Source organism: Lasiosphaeria miniovina, assembly GCF_030549165.1.
Source record: "Lasiosphaeria miniovina strain SMH2392-1A chromosome Unknown B0T26scaffold_3, whole genome shotgun sequence".
In the NCBI taxonomy this organism is placed as follows: Eukaryota; Fungi; Ascomycota; class Sordariomycetes; order Sordariales; family Lasiosphaeriaceae; genus Lasiosphaeria; species Lasiosphaeria miniovina.
Window position 1 is genome coordinate 3,590,897 of NW_026848222.1, and position 18,835 is coordinate 3,609,731.

General features: G+C 55.3%; 8 protein-coding genes across 8 annotated transcripts; 2 read left to right on the forward strand and 6 right to left on the reverse strand.

Annotated features, from left to right (window-relative positions):
• Nucleotides 1-847: 847 nt before the first annotated feature.
• Nucleotides 848-2,656, forward strand: B0T26DRAFT_771523 (uncharacterized protein; the record flags this gene model as incomplete). The annotated part of the gene is made up of 3 exons (XM_060446549.1): nucleotides 848-1,392; nucleotides 1,508-1,572; nucleotides 1,626-2,656. 3 exons carry the CDS (start codon nucleotides 848-850, stop codon nucleotides 2,654-2,656), a joined length of 1,641 nt encoding a protein of 546 aa, XP_060298591.1.
• A 511-nt stretch (nucleotides 2,657-3,167) lies between these two features.
• Nucleotides 3,168-3,794, reverse strand: B0T26DRAFT_674347 (uncharacterized protein; the record flags this gene model as incomplete). The annotated part of the gene is made up of 3 exons (XM_060439701.1): nucleotides 3,168-3,356; nucleotides 3,387-3,569; nucleotides 3,681-3,794. 3 exons carry the CDS (start codon nucleotides 3,792-3,794, stop codon nucleotides 3,168-3,170), a joined length of 486 nt encoding a protein of 161 aa, XP_060298592.1.
• Nucleotides 3,795-4,092: 298 nt separating this feature from the next.
• Nucleotides 4,093-4,620, reverse strand: B0T26DRAFT_674348 (uncharacterized protein; the record flags this gene model as incomplete). Its single annotated transcript, XM_060439702.1, has 1 exon — nucleotides 4,093-4,620. The coding sequence occupies one exon, from the start codon at nucleotides 4,618-4,620 to the stop codon at nucleotides 4,093-4,095; it is 528 nt and encodes a 175-aa protein (XP_060298593.1).
• Nucleotides 4,621-5,479: 859 nt separating this feature from the next.
• Nucleotides 5,480-7,187, reverse strand: B0T26DRAFT_826495 (uncharacterized protein). Its single transcript, XM_060447434.1, has 2 exons — nucleotides 6,828-7,187; nucleotides 5,480-6,742 (listed from the first exon to the last, which is right to left on the reverse strand). Exon 2 carries the CDS (start codon nucleotides 6,737-6,739, stop codon nucleotides 5,795-5,797), a length of 945 nt encoding a protein of 314 aa, XP_060298594.1. The 5' UTR covers nucleotides 6,740-6,742; nucleotides 6,828-7,187; the 3' UTR covers nucleotides 5,480-5,794.
• A 1,599-nt stretch (nucleotides 7,188-8,786) lies between these two features.
• On the reverse strand, nucleotides 8,787-9,293 carry B0T26DRAFT_870690 (uncharacterized protein; the record flags this gene model as incomplete). Its single annotated transcript, XM_060447908.1, has 2 exons — nucleotides 8,968-9,293; nucleotides 8,787-8,894 (listed from the first exon to the last, which is right to left on the reverse strand). Coding segments are annotated over exons 1-2 (297 nt in total), but the record flags the coding sequence as incomplete, so codon positions are not given.
• Nucleotides 9,294-11,018: 1,725 nt separating this feature from the next.
• Nucleotides 11,019-11,788, reverse strand: B0T26DRAFT_703562 (uncharacterized protein). Its single transcript, XM_060441673.1, has 2 exons — nucleotides 11,463-11,788; nucleotides 11,019-11,389 (listed from the first exon to the last, which is right to left on the reverse strand). The coding sequence occupies exons 1-2, from the start codon at nucleotides 11,679-11,681 to the stop codon at nucleotides 11,177-11,179; spliced, it is 432 nt and encodes a 143-aa protein (XP_060298596.1). The 5' UTR covers nucleotides 11,682-11,788; the 3' UTR covers nucleotides 11,019-11,176.
• A 1,712-nt stretch (nucleotides 11,789-13,500) lies between these two features.
• Nucleotides 13,501-15,317, forward strand: B0T26DRAFT_870692 (uncharacterized protein; the record flags this gene model as incomplete). Its single annotated transcript, XM_060447909.1, has 5 exons — nucleotides 13,501-13,908; nucleotides 14,005-14,045; nucleotides 14,096-14,625; nucleotides 14,691-14,757; nucleotides 14,822-15,317. 5 exons carry the CDS (start codon nucleotides 13,501-13,503, stop codon nucleotides 14,859-14,861), a joined length of 1,086 nt encoding a protein of 361 aa, XP_060298597.1. The 3' UTR covers nucleotides 14,862-15,317.
• Nucleotides 15,132-18,169, reverse strand: B0T26DRAFT_801390 (uncharacterized protein; the record flags this gene model as incomplete). Its single annotated transcript, XM_060447026.1, has 9 exons — nucleotides 17,490-18,169; nucleotides 17,426-17,434; nucleotides 17,232-17,358; nucleotides 17,119-17,162; nucleotides 16,260-17,051; nucleotides 15,874-16,194; nucleotides 15,656-15,795; nucleotides 15,506-15,600; nucleotides 15,132-15,445 (listed from the first exon to the last, which is right to left on the reverse strand). Exons 1-9 carry the CDS (start codon nucleotides 18,105-18,107, stop codon nucleotides 15,132-15,134), a joined length of 2,460 nt encoding a protein of 819 aa, XP_060298598.1. The 5' UTR covers nucleotides 18,108-18,169.
• Between the last annotated feature and the right edge of the window lie 666 nt (nucleotides 18,170-18,835).

Consider the following 18,835-nt stretch of genomic DNA (forward strand, 5'->3'; position numbering starts at 1 on the left):
GCCCATAGATGGGAATCGAGCAACAGGATCCCCTCTCCTTGGGCGAGGTCGGGTCTCAAATACTTCTCTCAAGACTGCCTTTAGACTTTGTAGGCAGCCAGCCATGACATGCTAACGAGAACCGCGCCCCCTTGGGGGACTCCCTGAACTCTCCAGCTCTCCCCTCCCAGCAACTCTGGGGGTCGGTGGGTCGGTGGGTCGGTGGGCCTCAGTTGGCCGCAAAGGGAAACACGGCCATGAAATTCCAAAACCAGTTAGCGGGGTGCCTCATCGCAGTTGTCAAGGGGGTCATCAACCTGTCCGCCAATTACAATTGGTCACATCATCGTGAGCTGGCCAACCGTTGCCGAGGGAAAATCGGGTCTCTGCCGGGCGCGAGACTGACCGAGAAAAGCACCCGAAAGGCTTCATCAACTTGTACCAACTTGTACCAACACAGAGGGAGAGAACATGCCCTGCTATTCTTGAACATTCTATCGGCTGCTAGTGTGCGGGTGGCTTGGTCGATGATTGGGTGCAGGGCACTAGCCTCAGAGGCTCACATTGCTGCCTTATATGCCCCTTCAACCATTGGCTCGTGTAACCACATCTGAAGCGAGCAAGAACCAGTCGGGATATCCGTCTGGGCTGAACTCCGGACGAAATACAGGATGATACTGATATTCCAGTTGTCAAGAAAATGCCAGGCTCTCGTGGTCAACTTTAGCAAGTATAAGGTCTCAAGGAACTCCTCATCAACAGAGACTTGTCTGCTACCTCGAATTCGCATTCGCACAGACACTTTTAAGATCAGTATTTTAGAACCTTAATACAGTCCAAGCCCACTGCACCACATCCGACCAACAAAATGAACCTCCCCCCGTCTGACATTATCCCGCTACCGGCGGCCCTCCGAAAGCGCTTCTACGAGCCCGTCGTCATCTTGTGCTGTGTGCCACGGTACTGCATTCGAAACAGCGTCGAGGCGGTGACTTACGAAGTCGATACGCCAAAGAGTCTAGAGCATACATATTGCTGCTTTGTCGACAAGCTCTGCCAAATCTGCGACAGCCAGCGCGGAGGAGAAACAGTCACGTCATTCGGGGTCATCCGGCTTGGCACAGTCCAGTACTGGTTTGCATCGAACCAGAGAACTGCTGCCGAGCTGGGGGCTGTCAGAGGCTACATCACTGGCATCTTCCAAGCCCTTTCCGGCTCGTCTAAAAGCGATGTCAAACTGGCCATCGCAAATCCACGACGCGCGCTGTACTCTGAAATTCTGACGAGGATTGTCAGATTCAACCGGGGAAGGATAGAGCTCTACGTTGAGCGGCTTTCTAAGGAACTCGGAATATGTCTCGACGATATATACGACGCAGACGGCTCCCAGGATGAGAATTCTAACGCAGACGAGTACGGTTCAGATGACTCTGAGGGAGGTTGGGACCCATATTATTGGTACCCATGTTATGGACTTGGACCGAGTAGCAAGACGCTAACCTACCACAGTGAGCACAGCTTCGCGAAGCCTCAGCACCATCAAGGACCTGGCCCAGTTTGCCCAGACAAGGCCAGGGATGAGCGAAGATGAGTGTCTGTATTGCCGCTTCCCTCTCTGCCGGGCGCGCTCTCACCGTGGCCCACAGACGCAACTCAAACCCAGACTCTAATGTACACGCTCGACGATCTCTTCCACGGCGAACTCGAAACCTTTGTTCGCGAGAAGTGCATCGCGACGCAGGCAAAACGTGGCAACAAGGCCGCCCAACGCAGCGTAGACGAGCCGCTCGGGAGCCCTTGGGAAGACGCATACCACTGCATCGGCCGGCTGCGGTCGTACTTTCTTGCCGTCAAAATCCTGCTGTCAGCCCGCAAATACTGGCCCGAGCTGTTTGGTGCCGACGTCCAAGTCGTGCCCCTCCCGTCAAGCCGCCCAGAGCGCGACCCGCCGAGCATCCGCAAATCGGCCGACCGCATCTTGCACAGCATGATCCAAGCCCAAAAGTCTGCTGGCGGCGGCGGCGGCGGCGGCGGCGGCGGCGGCGGTGAATTCAAGGCGTACCGGAGGAACACGGCCGACCTCAAGGCGTGGGGCGTCGACAAGCGCATCCAAGAGGTGACGCACCAGTCGCACTTCCGGCCCATCGTGCACGCCGAAGTCCTCGTCGACGACGCCGTCCGGCGCGCGCAGCGCCAAGCATCGGCGAGCCACTCGGAAGAAGACGAGGAGGAACCGCTGCAGTTCTTCCGCGAGGCCGAGTTTGGGCGGTACATCGGCTCGAGCAAGCCAACGTGCCGGTTGTGCGCGCTGTATTTTGCGGCGCAGGGCGACGGGCCACGTGTGCGGCCGCCGCACGGGAATGTGTACCACAACTGGCGGTTCCCGGACGTGTTCGCGGGTGACGGCGATGAGGACGCGGGGCAGCGCCGCGACGCCGTGCTGGAGAAGATGGCCGCCACCCTGCGCGCCGACATGTGGAACGCCATACGCAGCAAGTCGGTGCCCTGGAAGGCCTGGGACTCTAACGACACGGCCACCAACCCGCTACTAGCCCGCGGTACGGCCACTGCGGCGAGTGTCGTCGATGTGCTGGCCGTAAGGGTTGTGTTGAACTTGATCGAAGTCGACAGCGAATTGAATTGTCTGCTCAAATCAGGTCTAGTAAAACACGAATGAAGGCTTTCTTATACTTCAAGAAAAAGGATAAAGAAAACACCGTTCAGCCGTACAGGGGGTATTCGAAGTTCAACTATATAGGGGGTATTTGAAGTTCAGCTATATATGGGGCATTCGGAGTTTGCCGACTATGGCTTGAAATGTGAATCAAAGCGGCTCAAATCTAGGCGACAGGTTGGCAGTGTGGCCATCGCGGAGTGAGACAGGATGGGTCGCCGTCGTCGTGTTGAGTGTACGGGAGAAGGGCACCAGGAGACAAAGAACACGCAGCTCTGATCAAGCTAGGCTCTTTTAGGGTGTGGTTATGCTTAAACAGGCAGGGGAACATTGAAAGAGAGCAATTTCCCAAACTTGGTCCAATATCCGATGTCATTTCCAGAAATCTGGATCCTTTTTCAAAGTCATACCTCGCTCTCAGCAACATGTTCGTCATTTCATGTAACGTAAAGCAGCCTCTTTTTACTCAATAATATTCCAGAACAACGCAATCCAACCAACGATTCTTAGTCGTTCACACCGCCTCCCTCCAATTCGCACCTGGGAGTTCGGCCGCAGGAATGTAGATGGGCCTGCGCTGGCGCCAGACCTGCGTCGCCTGCTCGAACACGTAGGCAAACCTAACGAGGTCCTCCCCTGAGAAAAGGCCGCCAAAGAAAGAGAGGCCAAACCTAACCCACACATCTTTGGTCAGTACAAAAACCTCGAATGAAACAACCAAAAAAACACTCACGGCAAGCCCGGCCGTCGGCTTCAGCGCGCACTGGTTGCTGCGCTCGGCCGTGCACACGATGCTGCCCTCAGCCTCGGTGCCGAGCGCCTCGCACGCGAAGCCCAGCGCCGTGCCGACGGCCGACCCGCTGCTGCTGCCCCACGGGTCCTGGCCCGCGACGTACGCGGCGGGGATAAAGGGTGGCTGGCTGGGTTGGTATGTTTGGTGTTGAGTTGTTGGCTCTTGAAGAGAGAGAGGGAGTTTAATCTGTGTCGCAATCCGGTAGGGGAGGGGAAATGTGGCAAACTAACCCACAGTCACCAGTGTTAGTTTCACGACGAGGCAGTCCCATTTCCATGATCTCGGGCCGGCAGACAGCCTCCCTGTTTGCCTGCGCGCAGCACAGTGCAGATCAGCTGCCATGGCCATATGTAACGAGCTTAGTTAATCAACTACGGCGTAGATAATAGTTTCCCAATATTGTGACCGTGAGCTACTTAGCAATTTTTGCGTGGGAATATCGGATAGTCGATATATCTGAGAATGGCACAGGCTCGTGCCCAAGGCCGGGAGGCCTAGGTCATGGTGAAAAGAGTGTAGATTACTTCCAAAATAGCTACGAAAAGGAGAAAAGAACGCCCCCCGTTAGACCAGGGAGGGCAGGAGGCCAGTTTATTTAGGGGTGGCGACAAGGAAAGAAGGATAAATAACACTAGATTACAACACGTTAGAGGCATATCCCCTCTTGGTTGTTTGTAAACAACCCTATTATATTGGGGCCCTCAAAGCATTTTGACCTGTCGGCGGCAGTATTATCATCCTCGACGTCTTCCATGTGGTTATCGAGACCTCCACTGAGGTCTTTATGGAGGTCGTCATTGACGTCGTCATTAATGGCGTGTTTCCTCTCTGCATTCAGTTCGCCTTGGTTTGCAGCGTCATCGCCACCGGCCGCGTAGGCCTCATGCCAAGAGCTCGCGAGATTCTCGCGCACCAGCTCTTCTTCCGACTTGTCGAGAATAGATTCAGTCCAGCAGATGCTGTCGTAGTCATCGGTGCGAATATGTCGTTCAAAGTTCTTGTCGGAAACGCTAGAAGCCACAAGCTGGATTTCATGGTCCTGCTCGTCTGTGACAGCCGCAGTCTGTGGCTTCTCGAAAGCGCTAGAGGCTACAAGCTCAATATTATGGTCCTGATCATCTGCGGCTACCGTCGTCTGTGGGACTTTCGTCACCGCAACAACAGAGTCCTCCATGCTAGCCGAAGTGCCTTCAAGGGTGGAATCGGTAGAGATGCTTGTGCTTGACTCGACGATCTAGCCGATAGCAGAGGTGGCGTAATCAGGTCTGATGGCGCAGGTAAAAAGCGAGATGAGTGACCCTGAGAATGGCTTCAGAGATCCTTGACGGTAAAAGGGGCGAAGAAGTCCCCGAAGGTGGAACGGTTGGATGATGCATTGCAGTTGAACAGTCGGCAATCCTCCTAGGGTATTTGGGAATCGGATGACGTCCATTGTCAGAGGTGGCCTCTGACTATGAAGCCCAGTTTCGTACGACTATCAGAAAGTAGTTAATTTGCTGTGTCTTCTGGGATGTAGGGCAAAGGATGTAGCTGATGCCGGACAGGACTTGTGCGCCAGGCGGAATGTTGGGAAAATGTGATGGATGCGAAAGGCGTTGTACAGAGAGTGTGTACTTGGAGTTACTCACTTGGGATTGCCAACGGCTAAAGAAAAGGCTATGCACTGAAGTCGCGTGAAAGAGGGAACTCAATAGGTGCTTGACGTGAGATAGAAGTAAAGTATGTGTCACGTCACACTAATATATTGAGAAAAGTGAAGGTTGGCAGCGCTGGAAAGATGAGTTTGGTGAAGGCCAGATTTGTTTTGGGAGAAGAAGCAGGGCTGGCCGCTGCTAGGGATTTGGTCTTGTAGCTGCGGTGAGGGCAAGCTGGGAGGCGGTATTGGACGGGCAGCAAGAACAATTCTGTTGTTCTGAGAAACTAGGGCTTAGAGTACAAGATGAACAATTAACAACACTGTTGTTCGGGAAAGGGCCTGCGCTGTTCCTGGGAATAGGGGCCTGCGAACTCTGGGGAGACGTTTGTAGTATGTAGCGCATGTTTACACATGGAAGAAGAGAATACGAAGACTTATAAACTACATAGGTCTGTTGAAAGACTATTGATGATCATTCTATCACCAGTCACTCCCATTCTAAGTTGAACCAAGCCTGTCCACGGTTGCGTCGCCACAGGACCGTTACTCTACTTTTTCCGAGTCTAACCAAACTTTTCCGAGTCTAAACAAACTTTTCCGAGGCATGGCTTTTGCTGCAACAAGAAGCCACCATCCTTGAGACACCAAATCATCCATTCCCAAGCCCTCATGTATTATCTACAACCTGCTCATACAGTACCCGCCCTCATGACTAGAAGACCACGACGATCCTTGCGTTCGAAGCGAAAAAGAGAAAAAAGCAGACAAAAATCGAGACTAGGCCTAGGTTGATAGTTTTATGCTGCGCATGGGTAGCCCGGGCCCCAACGCTAACATGCCTGGCCTTCCCATGCAGAATCTTTGAGGAATATCCGTAGCTCGGTGACTCCAGCGTATACGGATCGATCGTTACAACCTGGAATCCGGCATGCGTGCCATTATCGTCCATACTGTAAAGCATTTTGAGCGCCTCGAAATCCGATTCTTGTATGCCTTTGGCGGCGAGGGGGGACATCATGATGGAGTCCGGGTTGGGGGGCGTCAACGCAGCCGAAGGACAATCACCTTCCGCGACGCCAGCGTTATCGTGGCGAAGACCGAGGATATGGCCGAGCTCATGGCGCAGGATTTCGGCTAAGAAGCCGTCGCACTTCACTGACAGAGCTTCCTCGAAAATACGCAATACCCGTTTGTCGCTGTCGGGAAAGAATGCTTCGGCATAGTGTTGGCGCTTCTGGGCACTGTAGGCGACGACGAAGACATGGGGCTCGTCCAGGACTACGCGCCGGAGTTGCACAACCTTTCTCCTGCTCCAGTCGTCTACGGCAACAGTGAGTGCCTTTTCCACACGTTTAGCGTTGTGCGAGGGCGGAAAGCTGCTTTCCCAAAAGGCGAAGCGGAGGTCTGAGCCCGGCTTCCACCGCGGGATGACTTTTTTGTGCCCGACGCAGGCAGAAAGGTACGGGGTCTGATCAGCCCTGGCGGCGCTCTCTGTAGAGCAGTGCAATGTAACCGTCTTCAGCTCATCCTTGGTTGGCTCGGGGGGTTGATGGCTGTTAACGGCGCGCACGATGGTGGAGGGGTCAGGAGAGGGGTCCGGCAGGGTCCGGGCCGAATCTCCTTGGTCGTGAAAAAGTGTCATTTTTTGGTAATCCATCTTCTACCCCACTACCGTTAGATTCAATCAAATTCCACAGACAGGGTTAGGGTATCGACCCTGAGAAACTAGGTCCAAAACTACTCACTTGTCATAAATTAAGTTTCGCTTAGCCGCAAATTTTTCGACTGGCTATTACCTTGTTCACGGCCAGGGAGGTGCGCATGGGACATCTGCTCTGCCCGAGTTGGCGGGGAAAGGGGGCTCGAGATGGCCGTGAGAACTAGGTGGCGCACTTGCCCCTTAAGCTCAACCGCCACGGTTAACAGAGTATTTGGGGCGGCGTGAGAGGGAGAGCGGGCGCTGCTCTCGAGCCTATGATAGAGGGCGAATGGTGACCGAAAATATATATATTTTGACACACCTGATCGCTGATAGTATACTGGGGTTAGGGCGTGAAACATGAGGCGCCGGGCACGGACATGGGTCAGGAGCCAGTCGAGTCACTTCCGTCCAAGGTGCAGGCTGTGGGAAAGATATACGCGGCCAGAGATACAATTAAGAGAAGCTTTCCCGCTGGATGCAGGGGTCTGTGGCTGAGCCGGTGGAGTCCTAGAGGTACTGAACGGGGGAGTGCCCCACGGCAGCACGTCATTGGCCCAAGACCTGGACTGAATTCTCATCGCAACCTCCACCTTCAGGCGGCAAGAACCCGACCCCTCATCCGGTTGCGGACCTGGAACATTTTTGTCCAGTTCCAGCCACGTTGGTTGTGAGTGTGGGGGTGGGTTCGTAGGGATCAGGCCGGAACCCAGCCTAATGCGCCCGAGCCGACGCATAGGTGTATCTGGGATCCACCAGTCCAGGCCACCACACCACTTCCACATATATATTCCACTGTGGCACAGAAATTAGACTTCCTGCAAGAAATCCAGTCATTCTCTTCCTGCCCACAGAAGGTCATCATCGCGTGCACTCAAAGCAGATGGTGACGTGTCGAGGGCTGAGGTTTCTGCTGCAGGTCCCCCCAGCGCTACCCAGGCCAGATCTGCCAGTCAGCAACCTTGTAACGAGAACATTCCGTAAAAACAGCCTGGTTTCCGACTACCATCAAATAACATCCAAAATGAAGATCTCGGGGTCAATCACGGTGCTTCACATAGGCGCTCGTATTGAAGTTGATATTGCTAGAAAGAAATTATTAAACTGTGCGAAGTACAACATGTACCTTCAAGTGCCACCTTACATGAGCAACTGAGAAAGCCGTTTCAGCTACCCCGTGAGAAACCCCCCGAAACCCAAAATGAGGTAAACTCCGGTTGCCGCTCATCATCATGGAAATTTGATCCCGACGTGTTCGTCATTTCAACGACCGCGCCTGTGTGCTCGCCAGAGGCGCCGGGCGTCTGCCACGGTCGGGTGTGGGCGAGGGGGTCGCTGAAAATACAATCCGCATCCTCGCACGTGGACCGGTGATCGTGTGAGCTCTGGACCAAGCCGCTGTCCACTCCAAAGGTGGATGCTGCCAGTTGGGCTGAGCTTGAACGCGTAGAGGAAGGGGAAAGAGAAGGGCCTAGAGAGAAGAACTCCTGGTCTCTCTGCGACAACGCTTCACTGGATCCCGGAGGAAGTATGGAAGTAGCCTCCGGATTGCGGGACCTATTCGGGTTCTGAGGGGTGAACTGCAACGTTGACATGAACTCTGCAAAAACCTCCCCGATTGTCCCGATGCACACCTCAGTCACGCGTCTTTCGAGACCGCCGCCAACACCGCGGGAAATGCGGTTTGGGAGCTCCCTGAGGAGGTGCGTCTGGAAGCTATGAAACGTCGTCAAGTCTGAGGACGGGAGGGTGGTGATAGGATCGTAGCCTGTCAATCACATTATGGACTAATCAGCACACTGAAATGATGGTGATTTCTTTTCTCAAGGCCACCTTACATGGAGATGGGATTTCATTTTCGGGGACATCTGGGAACACCACCTGAAAGATGCCGGCCCAGCGCTCCTGTGCCGCACCTTTCCGGGTGCGTTTTCTAAGCTTATTCTCCTGCTCGTGATTGATGAAGAGTACCTCCTCTTCATTCAACGAGGCGCTCAACTCACAGCGGACGTTCTGTTGGAGGTGGAGATCCAGATGCCCGCTTGTGTCGAATACTTCGCGGCATCTGGGACAAGGAGAGCCTTTTTGCATGTGAATCCGATAGATGTGTTCCCTTTTGAGTGGTGTCGTCATTGTCAGTCGCCATTGGGGCATCATATTTATTATTAGAGACAGTTTCAACTCACTTCACCCTGTGCACTGAAGGCCAGCCCGGCCCAAGGCACGCCCCGGACAGGTTCTCACTGGCGGGGTATCTCTTGAAGAAGATACAAGCAAGACCTCCTTTGGGACAGTCTCCTAACGTCGGTACCGACTGCTTGTTTCTTTCCTCGTCATCGCCATCGTCCGCATCGGAATCATGGCCGTCGCCCCCCATGCCACGGGCTGGCTGCTGCCGAGAGCCTCCATTATAGCTGCCGGAACCATGCGCAGATTTCGAAACCCCGGGTAGGAAACATGAAGCTTGGGAACCGAGATCGGAATTTGATCCCGCGGGGCGCTGCCGCGTGCCCTGCGGATTAGCTACTACTGACTGTAGTCTCGACCTAATGCGATCATCAACCTCCCCCTTCATGCACGTCAAAACATAGAGCAGCTGAGGGGTCAATGGCGCCGTGAAGGCTCGGAATGTCTCGACGAGCGATGAATCGGTGCGGATGGTAGTGTCTGACATGGTGTCGCTCTCGTCGGAGTCGCTTCCTCGGCCCTCATCCAGCGTCTCTGAGCTGCGGGACTCAACTGCCGCGTCAACGCCGCGGACTGTCGGGACCGGGTCAGGCAGAGTCTTGGACATCCTGGAGTGTGGGAAGGGCTTTTGCGCATCAGAGACTCCGTGTTGGTAGTGCCCAGTCGGTACCTGTACCATCGATGGCACTCGCAGTGCAAAGATGCCCTGGTATTCGGACTCAGAGTCGTCATCGTCGAATGTATGCTGAGCCGGCTCGTGTCCAGCGTCTATGTCGGGGGAGGGGGGTTCAGCACGGCCCCGAGTGTGGGCTCATCTATTGGGCAATATCCTTACCACTTTCTGGGACGTCCTCGCGGCAATCTTTGTCACTGGCCGTGGCCAAGATGGAATTCTGACCTTCTTGAAGGCTAGACGTGCTCGGACCTGGCGGGCTGGGAGACCGACGCTGTCCGGGTTCAAGAGGGACTTTGCGCTTTGGCGGATCCATGTTTTAACAGAGGCAACGATAGGTGAGGTAGGCAATTTTGGTCGAAAGAGTCGGATTCTTGAAGAGAGAGAGATTGTGGACAGTCGATAATAGCATGGGGAGGTATGGCATAGAAAAAAACATTTATGGCTATCAGTTTGTCTAAATAAATACATTTGCGAAGGTAGACTCAAGGGCTGAATCTTGAACCGCCTATTGATGACTAAGAGAATGTTCTGTGTTACCATCGGGCTTACCGTCTACAAGAGCCTGCAAGGCCCCCTCCCCTCCACTTTTCCAGTAATAATTAGTAATTGAGGCTTCTTATTTACGCCTACACGATTTTGCGCCTACAACACAATCCGCGCGTTAGGTACTTAAATACGCCCATTAATACCCCCTCGAGGCTATTTGCGCCCCTCGAGGCTATTTGCGCCTATCGCTTTTCGCGCAACGCTAGGTAAGGTGGGTAGTTTTGCGCTTGCGCAACAGTTATTTTTACTCGGGGTAAGAAGGCATCTTAATTGGGACCGTCTACTCGGACTGTAGGCAACGTCTTCTAGACTGTAGGTACATGGCGCCCTGGCGCCAAGCCATTAAACCCCCACTTTTCGCACCAAAAAAGAGGCTAAGTCCTGGGATGAAGCTAGCGCACCCAAGTTAAGAGCAATCGCACATACATCCTCGCACCGCAATTACACCTCGCCGCCGTCGCCAACGTCAACATGCTTCCAAATGCAGTAATTCTCTTTCAGGGCCGTAAAACTCGCTCAAATCGTTCACTTCTGCATTAAAAGCCGGCGGCTCAACGTGTATAATTGCTTACATAACGTGCCCAAAAATGCAATAAAAACCTGCCTTACCTACGCATCGTCAAGATCACTGCTTTGTTGGGCGTCAAACGCTGCAGCCAAAGCCCTAGTAGTACGACGGGCCGTTGCATCGCGTGTAGAAGCCTTTGTAATGCCCCCTCCCCTCATACGCGCCGTGGGCGTTGAGGCAGGCGTCCCAGATGAAGCCCGTGAGGTAGATGTCCGCGATGCCGAGGCAACACGGCCGCCCCGGCTGCCAGGACCTCCTTTTGTTGCCCGGGTTCCCTGTGCCTTACCGCCGCGGCCGCCGCGAGCAGGCGGGGCTGTGAGGCCATTCACAGTTCGTTGTGCCTGCGCAGGAGGATTTCCATGGTGTTTTCTTGGTCCTTGTTGTCCTTGTTGTCTTCCTGTTGTAGGCTGACACCCTCCTATACTGAGGGCTGCTGGCGAATGGAAGGATTCAAGCCGCTTGCCCGGCCAGTCGATGTGGCTGTCGGGGTCTGTGTCGGTGCCGTTGTCGACGGCTCTGTGGACAACGGAGCCGTAGACCGGGGAGCTCGGGGGTCCGGGGCGAATGCGGTCGAGCCTCGCGGCCTGCCCCGTAGGCGAGTAACACGGTCGAATTCGTAGAAGCTCATATACTGGTCCCCGTCACGTATGGATCTCTCCAACCACTAGTATGGGTGAAAATGCAACTTTTGAGGACCAATTTACCTTCCATGCCCTGTTCAATGCGGGGCCGGCCATGCATATATCGTTCAAGAAGGTCATGACTGCACGGCATGCCGTACTGCATACTGAACTGGCTGGTGCAGGGCTGCAGGGGGGCCGGGGACTGCTTTTCCCACGTTGGCACGGCTCCGAGTATGATACTGTTGATGTGGAAAATATAGGTTTGAGGGTCTGCATCAGGGTAAACACGCGCCACTGCATTCTTCATCGCGTTGTCAAAGTTGGTTAAGGTAACTAGGCTTTTTAAGGTGAAAAATCCGATTTTGGCTGGGCTAGTGGCTTGGTGCGATGGCCAATTGTACCTTTTTGGTGTGCCTACAGTCTAGAAGACAATTCCTACAGCCCGAGTAGACGGTCCCTCTTAATTAATGCGCGGGACCGTGATGCAGCGGGGATATACGCGCACGCGCACGCGCTCGGGGGACTGTTGGACAGTCAGAACCAGTTCGCGCAGACCGACCGCTGGTGGTTTGGTGCACAGCGGAGCGCAAGCTTTTTTTGAGGGCCAGACCACCGGGCTCGACCGCACCCGATCCGGGCCACCCCCACCGATTTGGATCACGGCCCGGACTACGTACGTAGGTACGTACTACTGTAGGCTAGCCAAATGTAGTTAGACTACCATATATCGATAAGGCCAATCCATACACGAGGGCTGTCAACGACCGTTGAAGGCGGGCAGTCAGGTCAAGCAAGACGGGCGGAGGAAAAGCGTCTGATCACATCTTCGTCTTCGGGGCCTGAGTTGTAATAATTTTACACCCGTCAGGAAGGCTGTCAGTTGTGGTCGGTCAGTCGGCCAGTCAGTCAGTCAGTCAGTCAGTCAGTCAGTCAGTCAGTCAGTCAGTCTGTCTGTTATAAACGTTACCCCCTACAAAATGAGCTACCTGGCAAGTCAGGAAGGGGTCGCTGAACGTTGCCTCCGGCGGCCCTCCGGCGGGCTGCTCGCCGCGCTCGGTATTCTGCGGCTTAAGGAATCCGAGGTTTATCCGATTGGTCAATTCCCATCTCCCATTTTGACACGGACGTAGGCTAGCTAAATCCAATCCCCATTCGAGAAACATTCGGCAACCTCACGGTAGAAGAGAAGAGGCAGCCTCTCTACGCCACCTCCGGCTCGCAAGCTCGCCTACGGCAGCTCCGTTCAGCTGAATCATTATAATTACATTTACATCGCTCCCTTCCTTACGCGAGGACCCGGCCGCCACAAGTTCAAAAATACTAGACCAGCGACTCTCTCCGAATAGCGTAGCGGTTCCTTTTCCTTCCTCTTACTAAAAGTAAAAAATGACCATGCACCGATAATTAGATGCGTGCTGTCTCGCTGATAATTATCACTTTGGTGATTATTTTATTTTTGCTTCCCTGCCACATTGGGTAATTGTCCCTTATTTCAAGCACCGGCAAGATGGCGCTATTATTCGGTCCGTTTCATATGGGACCTAGTCACGTCCCCCCCACGTGGTGCTTGCTGGATCAGAACCCCGGGTGTCTCGTATGGTATTTAGAGCAACAGTTCACGTAATCGCTGGTGGCTGCAAGGTGCATGGACAGAGACAGGCCCTTTCGACCAGCATCAACAATTTGTGGTTCTCTGGCTTCAGGGGATTGTAGTAATCAAACCATGGGTAGCAGCCATCGATGATTTGCAGTTCAGTGCCATTGGCTTCTTACTCCCCGGTTCTATTGGATGCCTTGCCCTAGCCCTTCAGCAATCCTACGTTATGCTTACCCTAAGTAATCATCAACCCTGATACGAGCTTACCATCGCGTCCAAAATAGGCATTCTAGCCACAATCCAGTGTTGTACCAGCTATATTCTTCTTCGTACGCAAATGTGGATCGCTGAACCACCAAGTGAAAGAGGGAGGCACCTAAGCTCATGAAGATGTTTTCGATGTCTCCACTCACGGCGACGTATAAATTCCAAGCGGTTTCCTTCGTCAACGGCTAGAGGTTTTCGAGCAAAACAAGCCAACGAACTCATCTTTTACCACCCGGCCCCTGATTCTCTGTAGTGATGGCTGTCCTAAGGACGTTGGTTGTGGCCCTAGCGGTTGCCAACACGCCAACCGTACTTGCGCGCCTGCTCGAACCCGACGTCTTCCAGATCAGCGCATTCCCGGCTTGCGACCCAGCAACCAGCTCTGGCTGCATCGAGGGCGGCAAGTACCTGGTGCCCGAGCTCGACTTTGGCAACGAGGACGGCACGGGCAACAACGCGTACATCAAGTACCTGCCCAACCACACCTTCACCACGACGCAGTGGACCAACGGGCAGTGGCCCGAGATCTGCCGCAACATCTCGGTCAACTCAGACAACTGGAGCGCCGCCGACTTTACCGTCTACAACGTCACCTTCTCCGACTGCAGCGTGCCCTACGCCTTGTGTCGGCACAAAAATGCGCCCAAGAGCCTCAACCAGATCGTCACGGCAAGTGAAATTCGCAGAACCCGGAGATGTTTCTTTCGGTGATGTAGTGGTTCGCACAAGAACCGGTATTGACGAGATACATTGCTCTAGGAAATTGCCAGAATTCCCATCGGAATGCGGCAAGCGGTAGCGTAAGCCACTCTTCTCTCACATGGCCATACTCAACTGACCACGCAAGCAGAACGTACATCGTCTACCCCGACGACACGACCAATAACCCGGCCTACGGGGGCTACATCGGCACCATCGCGCAGTCGGGCGTCGTGGTGGGCAAGAGCACGGCCTACTTCGCTACGGCACTGGTGCACGAGACAGGCCACGCCGTCGACACGGTGCTAGTGGGGCCGATGCCGGGCGTGTCGGCCTTCTCAGGCACGCAGACGTGGCGTGCGGCCGTAGACAGCGACGGCTACGCCATCAGCGCCTACGGTGCCAGCAGCGGCTACGCCGAGGACTTTGCCGACGTCGGCCGCGCGGTGCTACTCGACACCATCTTCCCCGGCGGCCTCGCGGCCTGGTCCGGCAACAACCAGAACTTGACGCAGATAGCCGCCCAGCTGGCCCTCTTTAAGTCGACCGCCGGCAGGTACTACGTCACGGGTGGTACCTGCGATCTCGCCAAGAAGTACCCCTTTCCCTCGCGCTGGGTCAGCCTGGGCGCCCCGCCGACCACCACGACCAACCCGGCGACTGCAACCCCGTATGGCCAGTGTGAGTTTTGCCCGTCCAGTTAATTCGGAGGGGGCGACTGGACGGCCGACTAAATCACACTCTAGGTGGCGGCTTCTCGACGTACACGGGTCCGACGGCGTGCGGCCCTGGGTACTCGTGCACGAGTTTGAAGTGAGTGGTCCTCCCGTTGGCCGACCAGTCTCCGACATTGCATTCACTGACAGCTTGCTTGTAGCCCGTTTTACTCTCAGTGCGCGCCGACGCCTCTTCCTTAAATCCTGGTCTTGGCAGAAAGGGATAGTGGACATACGTTGACATTTGGCACGGTGCGAGAATTACACCCCTCAGTCCTTCAAAGCATTCTAGCCATTCATACCGCCAGAGCTGCTCTGTCTGCTGCTTCCGCTACAACTAGACATAGTTTCAACATTTAGACATATTGCCCTCGCATAGTTGAAATAAAGACATTGAGCAGCCCTTTTCCCAGCCTCAAAGGTACCCTCACAGTTTCCTCTCGCCCCCTTGCCTCCCGAGACATGAAAACGTCACGCCAGCTCCAAGACAGCCCGTCTCGACTGCGCCGCGCCGCGCTGGGCGTCCTTCATGGACTCGTAGCGGGCCCTGCCATAGCGACTGCGCAGACGCAACTTCTCGCGCTGCCAGGCCTCGTAGTCGGCGATGCGGTCCTGCAGCGAAGACGCCGACGGCGCCCTGCGCGCCATGTAGCGGCGGCGCAGCGGGCCGACGTGCGTCGCCACCCACCGGCACGGCACGCTGAAGAGGGCCTTGCCGGCGGCCCGGGCTGTCGAGCTGTAGGCGAAGGTGAAGAAGACGGCGATAACCGCGGCCGAGACGAGGACTGTCTGGCTGTTAATTAGAGGCCTGGATTTTGTTGCTCTTGGCAGCATTAATTACTCACCCATGAACTTGACCTCGTCGCCGAGAGACAGCGGCGACTGGGACAGCTCGACCGAGTTCATGCTAAAGATGCTTGACATGAAGGAGAGCGGGGAGCTGAGGGTGCTGGTCAGAAACAAGACTCAATCGTAACGGCGTGGTAAGTACGTACAAAATAACCGTGACAATGGTGAACAGCATCAACGCCTTGCCCTGCTTGGCCGTCTCCTCGCCCTGCCATGCCGACTCGAAAGACCGCACCACGCTGGCTTCTTGCTGCAGGTGCGCCATCGTGCTCGTGAGGTCGTCTAGCTGTACACAAGAGCACATTAGTTTCGTCCCAACGCGTCCCTCCATCCGGTCACGGTTAGGGAGAAAGAAACCGCCAACCTCTTGCTGGGCGTCCTCGGCGGCCTTGATCAAATTCTCAACCACGGCCAAGTGGTGGCCGACCCTGCACAGGTGGTCATCATCGTCACCGGCATGCTCGGCGTGTCTGAAAATTCCAACAACCCGCACCTGCTGTTCCAGGACGCATCGCATGATGCGCAGCTCCCCGAGCACGCCCTTCATGTCCTTCTGCATCTTGATCTTGCCGGCCATCTGCGGGAATGCGGCGCTGGCCTCTGCCACGCGCCCGCTGTGGAACAGCGCGGCCAGCAGTCGCGTGAAGGTCTCGATCTGCTCCGTCAGCAGGTGGCACCGCCGCGTCTGCGTCCAGCAAGCAACATCAGCATTTCCCAATCACACGTCAGACGAGACAGCGGCCAACCTACCACGTCGCTAATCTTGCGCCCGAAAATATCCAGCACCGGAGGCTGCGCGTGCGGCGCGGCTGCACGGCCGCCAAAGAAAACCCCAGCGCACTCATCAAGAACCAACAGCGCTAGGTCGCGCGCCGTCGCAGTGCCCGGAAGGTCTTTCATCTCGCGAGCCAGCCGCCGCCGCACAGCGCCATGCAGCCCCCCGTCGCCATCACCAGCGCGCTCGCCGTAGCGCGCGGGGAAGCAGGTCACGAGCGTGCCCGCGCCGGCGACAAACAGCCATACACTGTCGACCATCAGCAGGCGCGTGTGCGGCGTGCCTGCGGACCAGCGCCAGCGGATGTCGTACGTATCGCCGGCGTACTCCATGACGGGTACCGTCGCCTGCCGTGTGACCTGCCCGCGGTCGAGCAGCTGCGTGTCGACCGTCCAGTGCGCCGCCTGGTGCAGCGTGCGCCGCGGCTCGACGGCGTTGTTGCCGGGGGCTAGTATGGCGCGGTCGTGCTGTAAGCGTAGCGCTTGCGCGGTGTGTGCCGCTGCGGCGAGCGCTACCGCTAGGTCGGGCCGGTTGCGCGTCTGGCGCCAGGCGGCGAGGGTCGAGCGTAGGCGGAGGTGGGGTTTGTCTTTGTGGTGCACGTCGCTAGTGAAGGGCGGGGTGTTGGGATGTTGGTTGCTGAGGTGGGGATTTGGGTGAGAGCTGTATTCCCTTGGGCTCATAGAGTCCTGTTTAAGTTTTTGAGCCTCTTGGGTCCACGCACTCATGTCAAGGTGCTGGCGCTCGTATTCCCAACTCAGATACGGCATCTGTTGTGTAATTACGTTGTTAGTCTTTACCGCGAGCGCGGTGTGTTTAGTTCTAGGCCAGGCTTACGTAGAGTGCAATGTTTGGTTGACTTGGTCGGCGGGGATCGGTGTCTAAGTCCGGAGCCTCAAGTCAGTACTGGCTGTTGATTCCAGTATTCCTAACAGCACAGACAGACACACCTGTTGCTAGCTCCGATTCACACATAGCTCGCATGTGCCAAGATCTTAACGCGCCGTCTTCCTGCTTCGCACGATTCATGGAGCGGTGGAAGAAGGTCCCGCTGGGGCTGTCGGAACCCACAATTTGCTACAAAGATTCTATCAGCGGCGGTGGAATGTATCAACGAGGCTAGGCCCCTTCGGCGGAGACAAACCTCCATCCACTGCAACTCATTAGCTCATGCCGTATAAAATGGAGCCGTTTTACTCAAGACCTACAGCGAGATTGTTATATGGTAGATGGAGCCACCGTAGACCGTCCTCGGGGCACTCGGATCTCAGGGGGTTTCGCGTGTCGCCTGCAAGCAGCCAGGACACTGGGGCGGTCTGGTCCGGCCAGACGCCGCGCAGGCTGTTGTCGGTGTGCGGAGCCAGACCTCCCCGCCCAGCGTCTGCACGCCGGAACTCGACTACGTGCGCCAAGACCCCGTCCTCTAGACTGGCCTTTTCTGCACGCCCATCATCCGCCAGCTCGGTATCGTTGCACTGTCCGCAAAGACATGCCCGTTGTAGATCGCTCCCGTTTTCTCCCTGGCTTGGACCTGCGTCGTCTGCCCGTGTCGAGTGCCGACGTGCTAGTAGGGCCACGACCTCGGGAAGGTCGTCCAAGGAGTCTTCCTCTAGGTCTAGCCGCCTGCGTAGAGTTATGATGCGACGGCATTCGTCCCTGATGGCAGCTTTCTGGCGCGGATCAAGGGTCTCGTAGTACTTGCGGCGATCAGTCTCCCGCAGGCAGCCAAAGTAGTGGTGGACAGGGCTGGTGATGGCGCCTTCGCTGTGCCGTGTGTCACTTGGGCACCGGTTTGCAGAGCTCGGGGGGAAATTTTGAAGTCTCATGCTTGTTGTTTTGGGCCTACGATTTTCTGTCTGGCGAATAGCTCTTCAACTCTTACTTTTAGTGTTTTTAAAAAGAAAACCCGTGCAGTGAGGACGAGGCTCCTCGTATGACAGGGAAGGCCCTGTGGCTCAGACTCAGCCGCACCACAACCCCGACGGGAGGGAACCCTGACTGCTTGGCGGCAATTTATTCCCCGCCATTGGTTAGCCGGCGAGTTTCAAATCCAGCCACCCCCAGTTAATGCGGGTATCGCTTTACTGTCGCACGTGGTGATGATTGTTAGAAGTTTTATCCCTATTGTGGTGTGAATAATTGCTGTGGGAGACTGGGAGCTGTCTCCTCAATGGGCTCGAAAAGTAAATAAAGATTTGATATTTCAACGAACAGGGTCACAGTTTTCGTCTATACTTTGTCAATTTGAGGTCTTGGGATAACGTTCATGATATGCGAGTTAGCCATGATAAGCGAGTTGGCCACCTTAACGAGATTTGGTGGGGCACAAGCAAAAAGATGTTAGTAAATTGTTAGTGATCTTATCAATTTCTTATCGCATTTGGCTGCGCACGCTACCCGGTCTCGTTAAGGTGGCTAACTTGCTTATCATGGCTAACTCGCTTATCAAATACGTTATATGACGGTGAGGGGATTGTGAATGACCAGTGTGGATGACAAGTGAGTGGCTGACTAGTGTGCATATCGGAGAAGTGAACGAAACATCGCAAGCAGG

What these genes read in the sequence shown, in the direction of transcription:
- B0T26DRAFT_826495 (XM_060447434.1), bottom strand. Translation starts at nt 6,739, where the DNA reads ATGGATTACCAAAAAATGACACTTTTTCACGACCAAGGAGATTCGGCC.
- B0T26DRAFT_703562 (XM_060441673.1), bottom strand. Translation starts at nt 11,681, where the DNA reads ATGCAGTGGCGCGTGTTTACCCTGATGCAGACCCTCAAACCTATATTT. An exon ending in CATTGAACAGGGCATGGAAG is followed by an intron (nt 11,390 to 11,462) that starts GTAAATTGGTCC and finishes GACGGGGACCAG; the next exon opens with TATATGAGCTTCTACGAATT.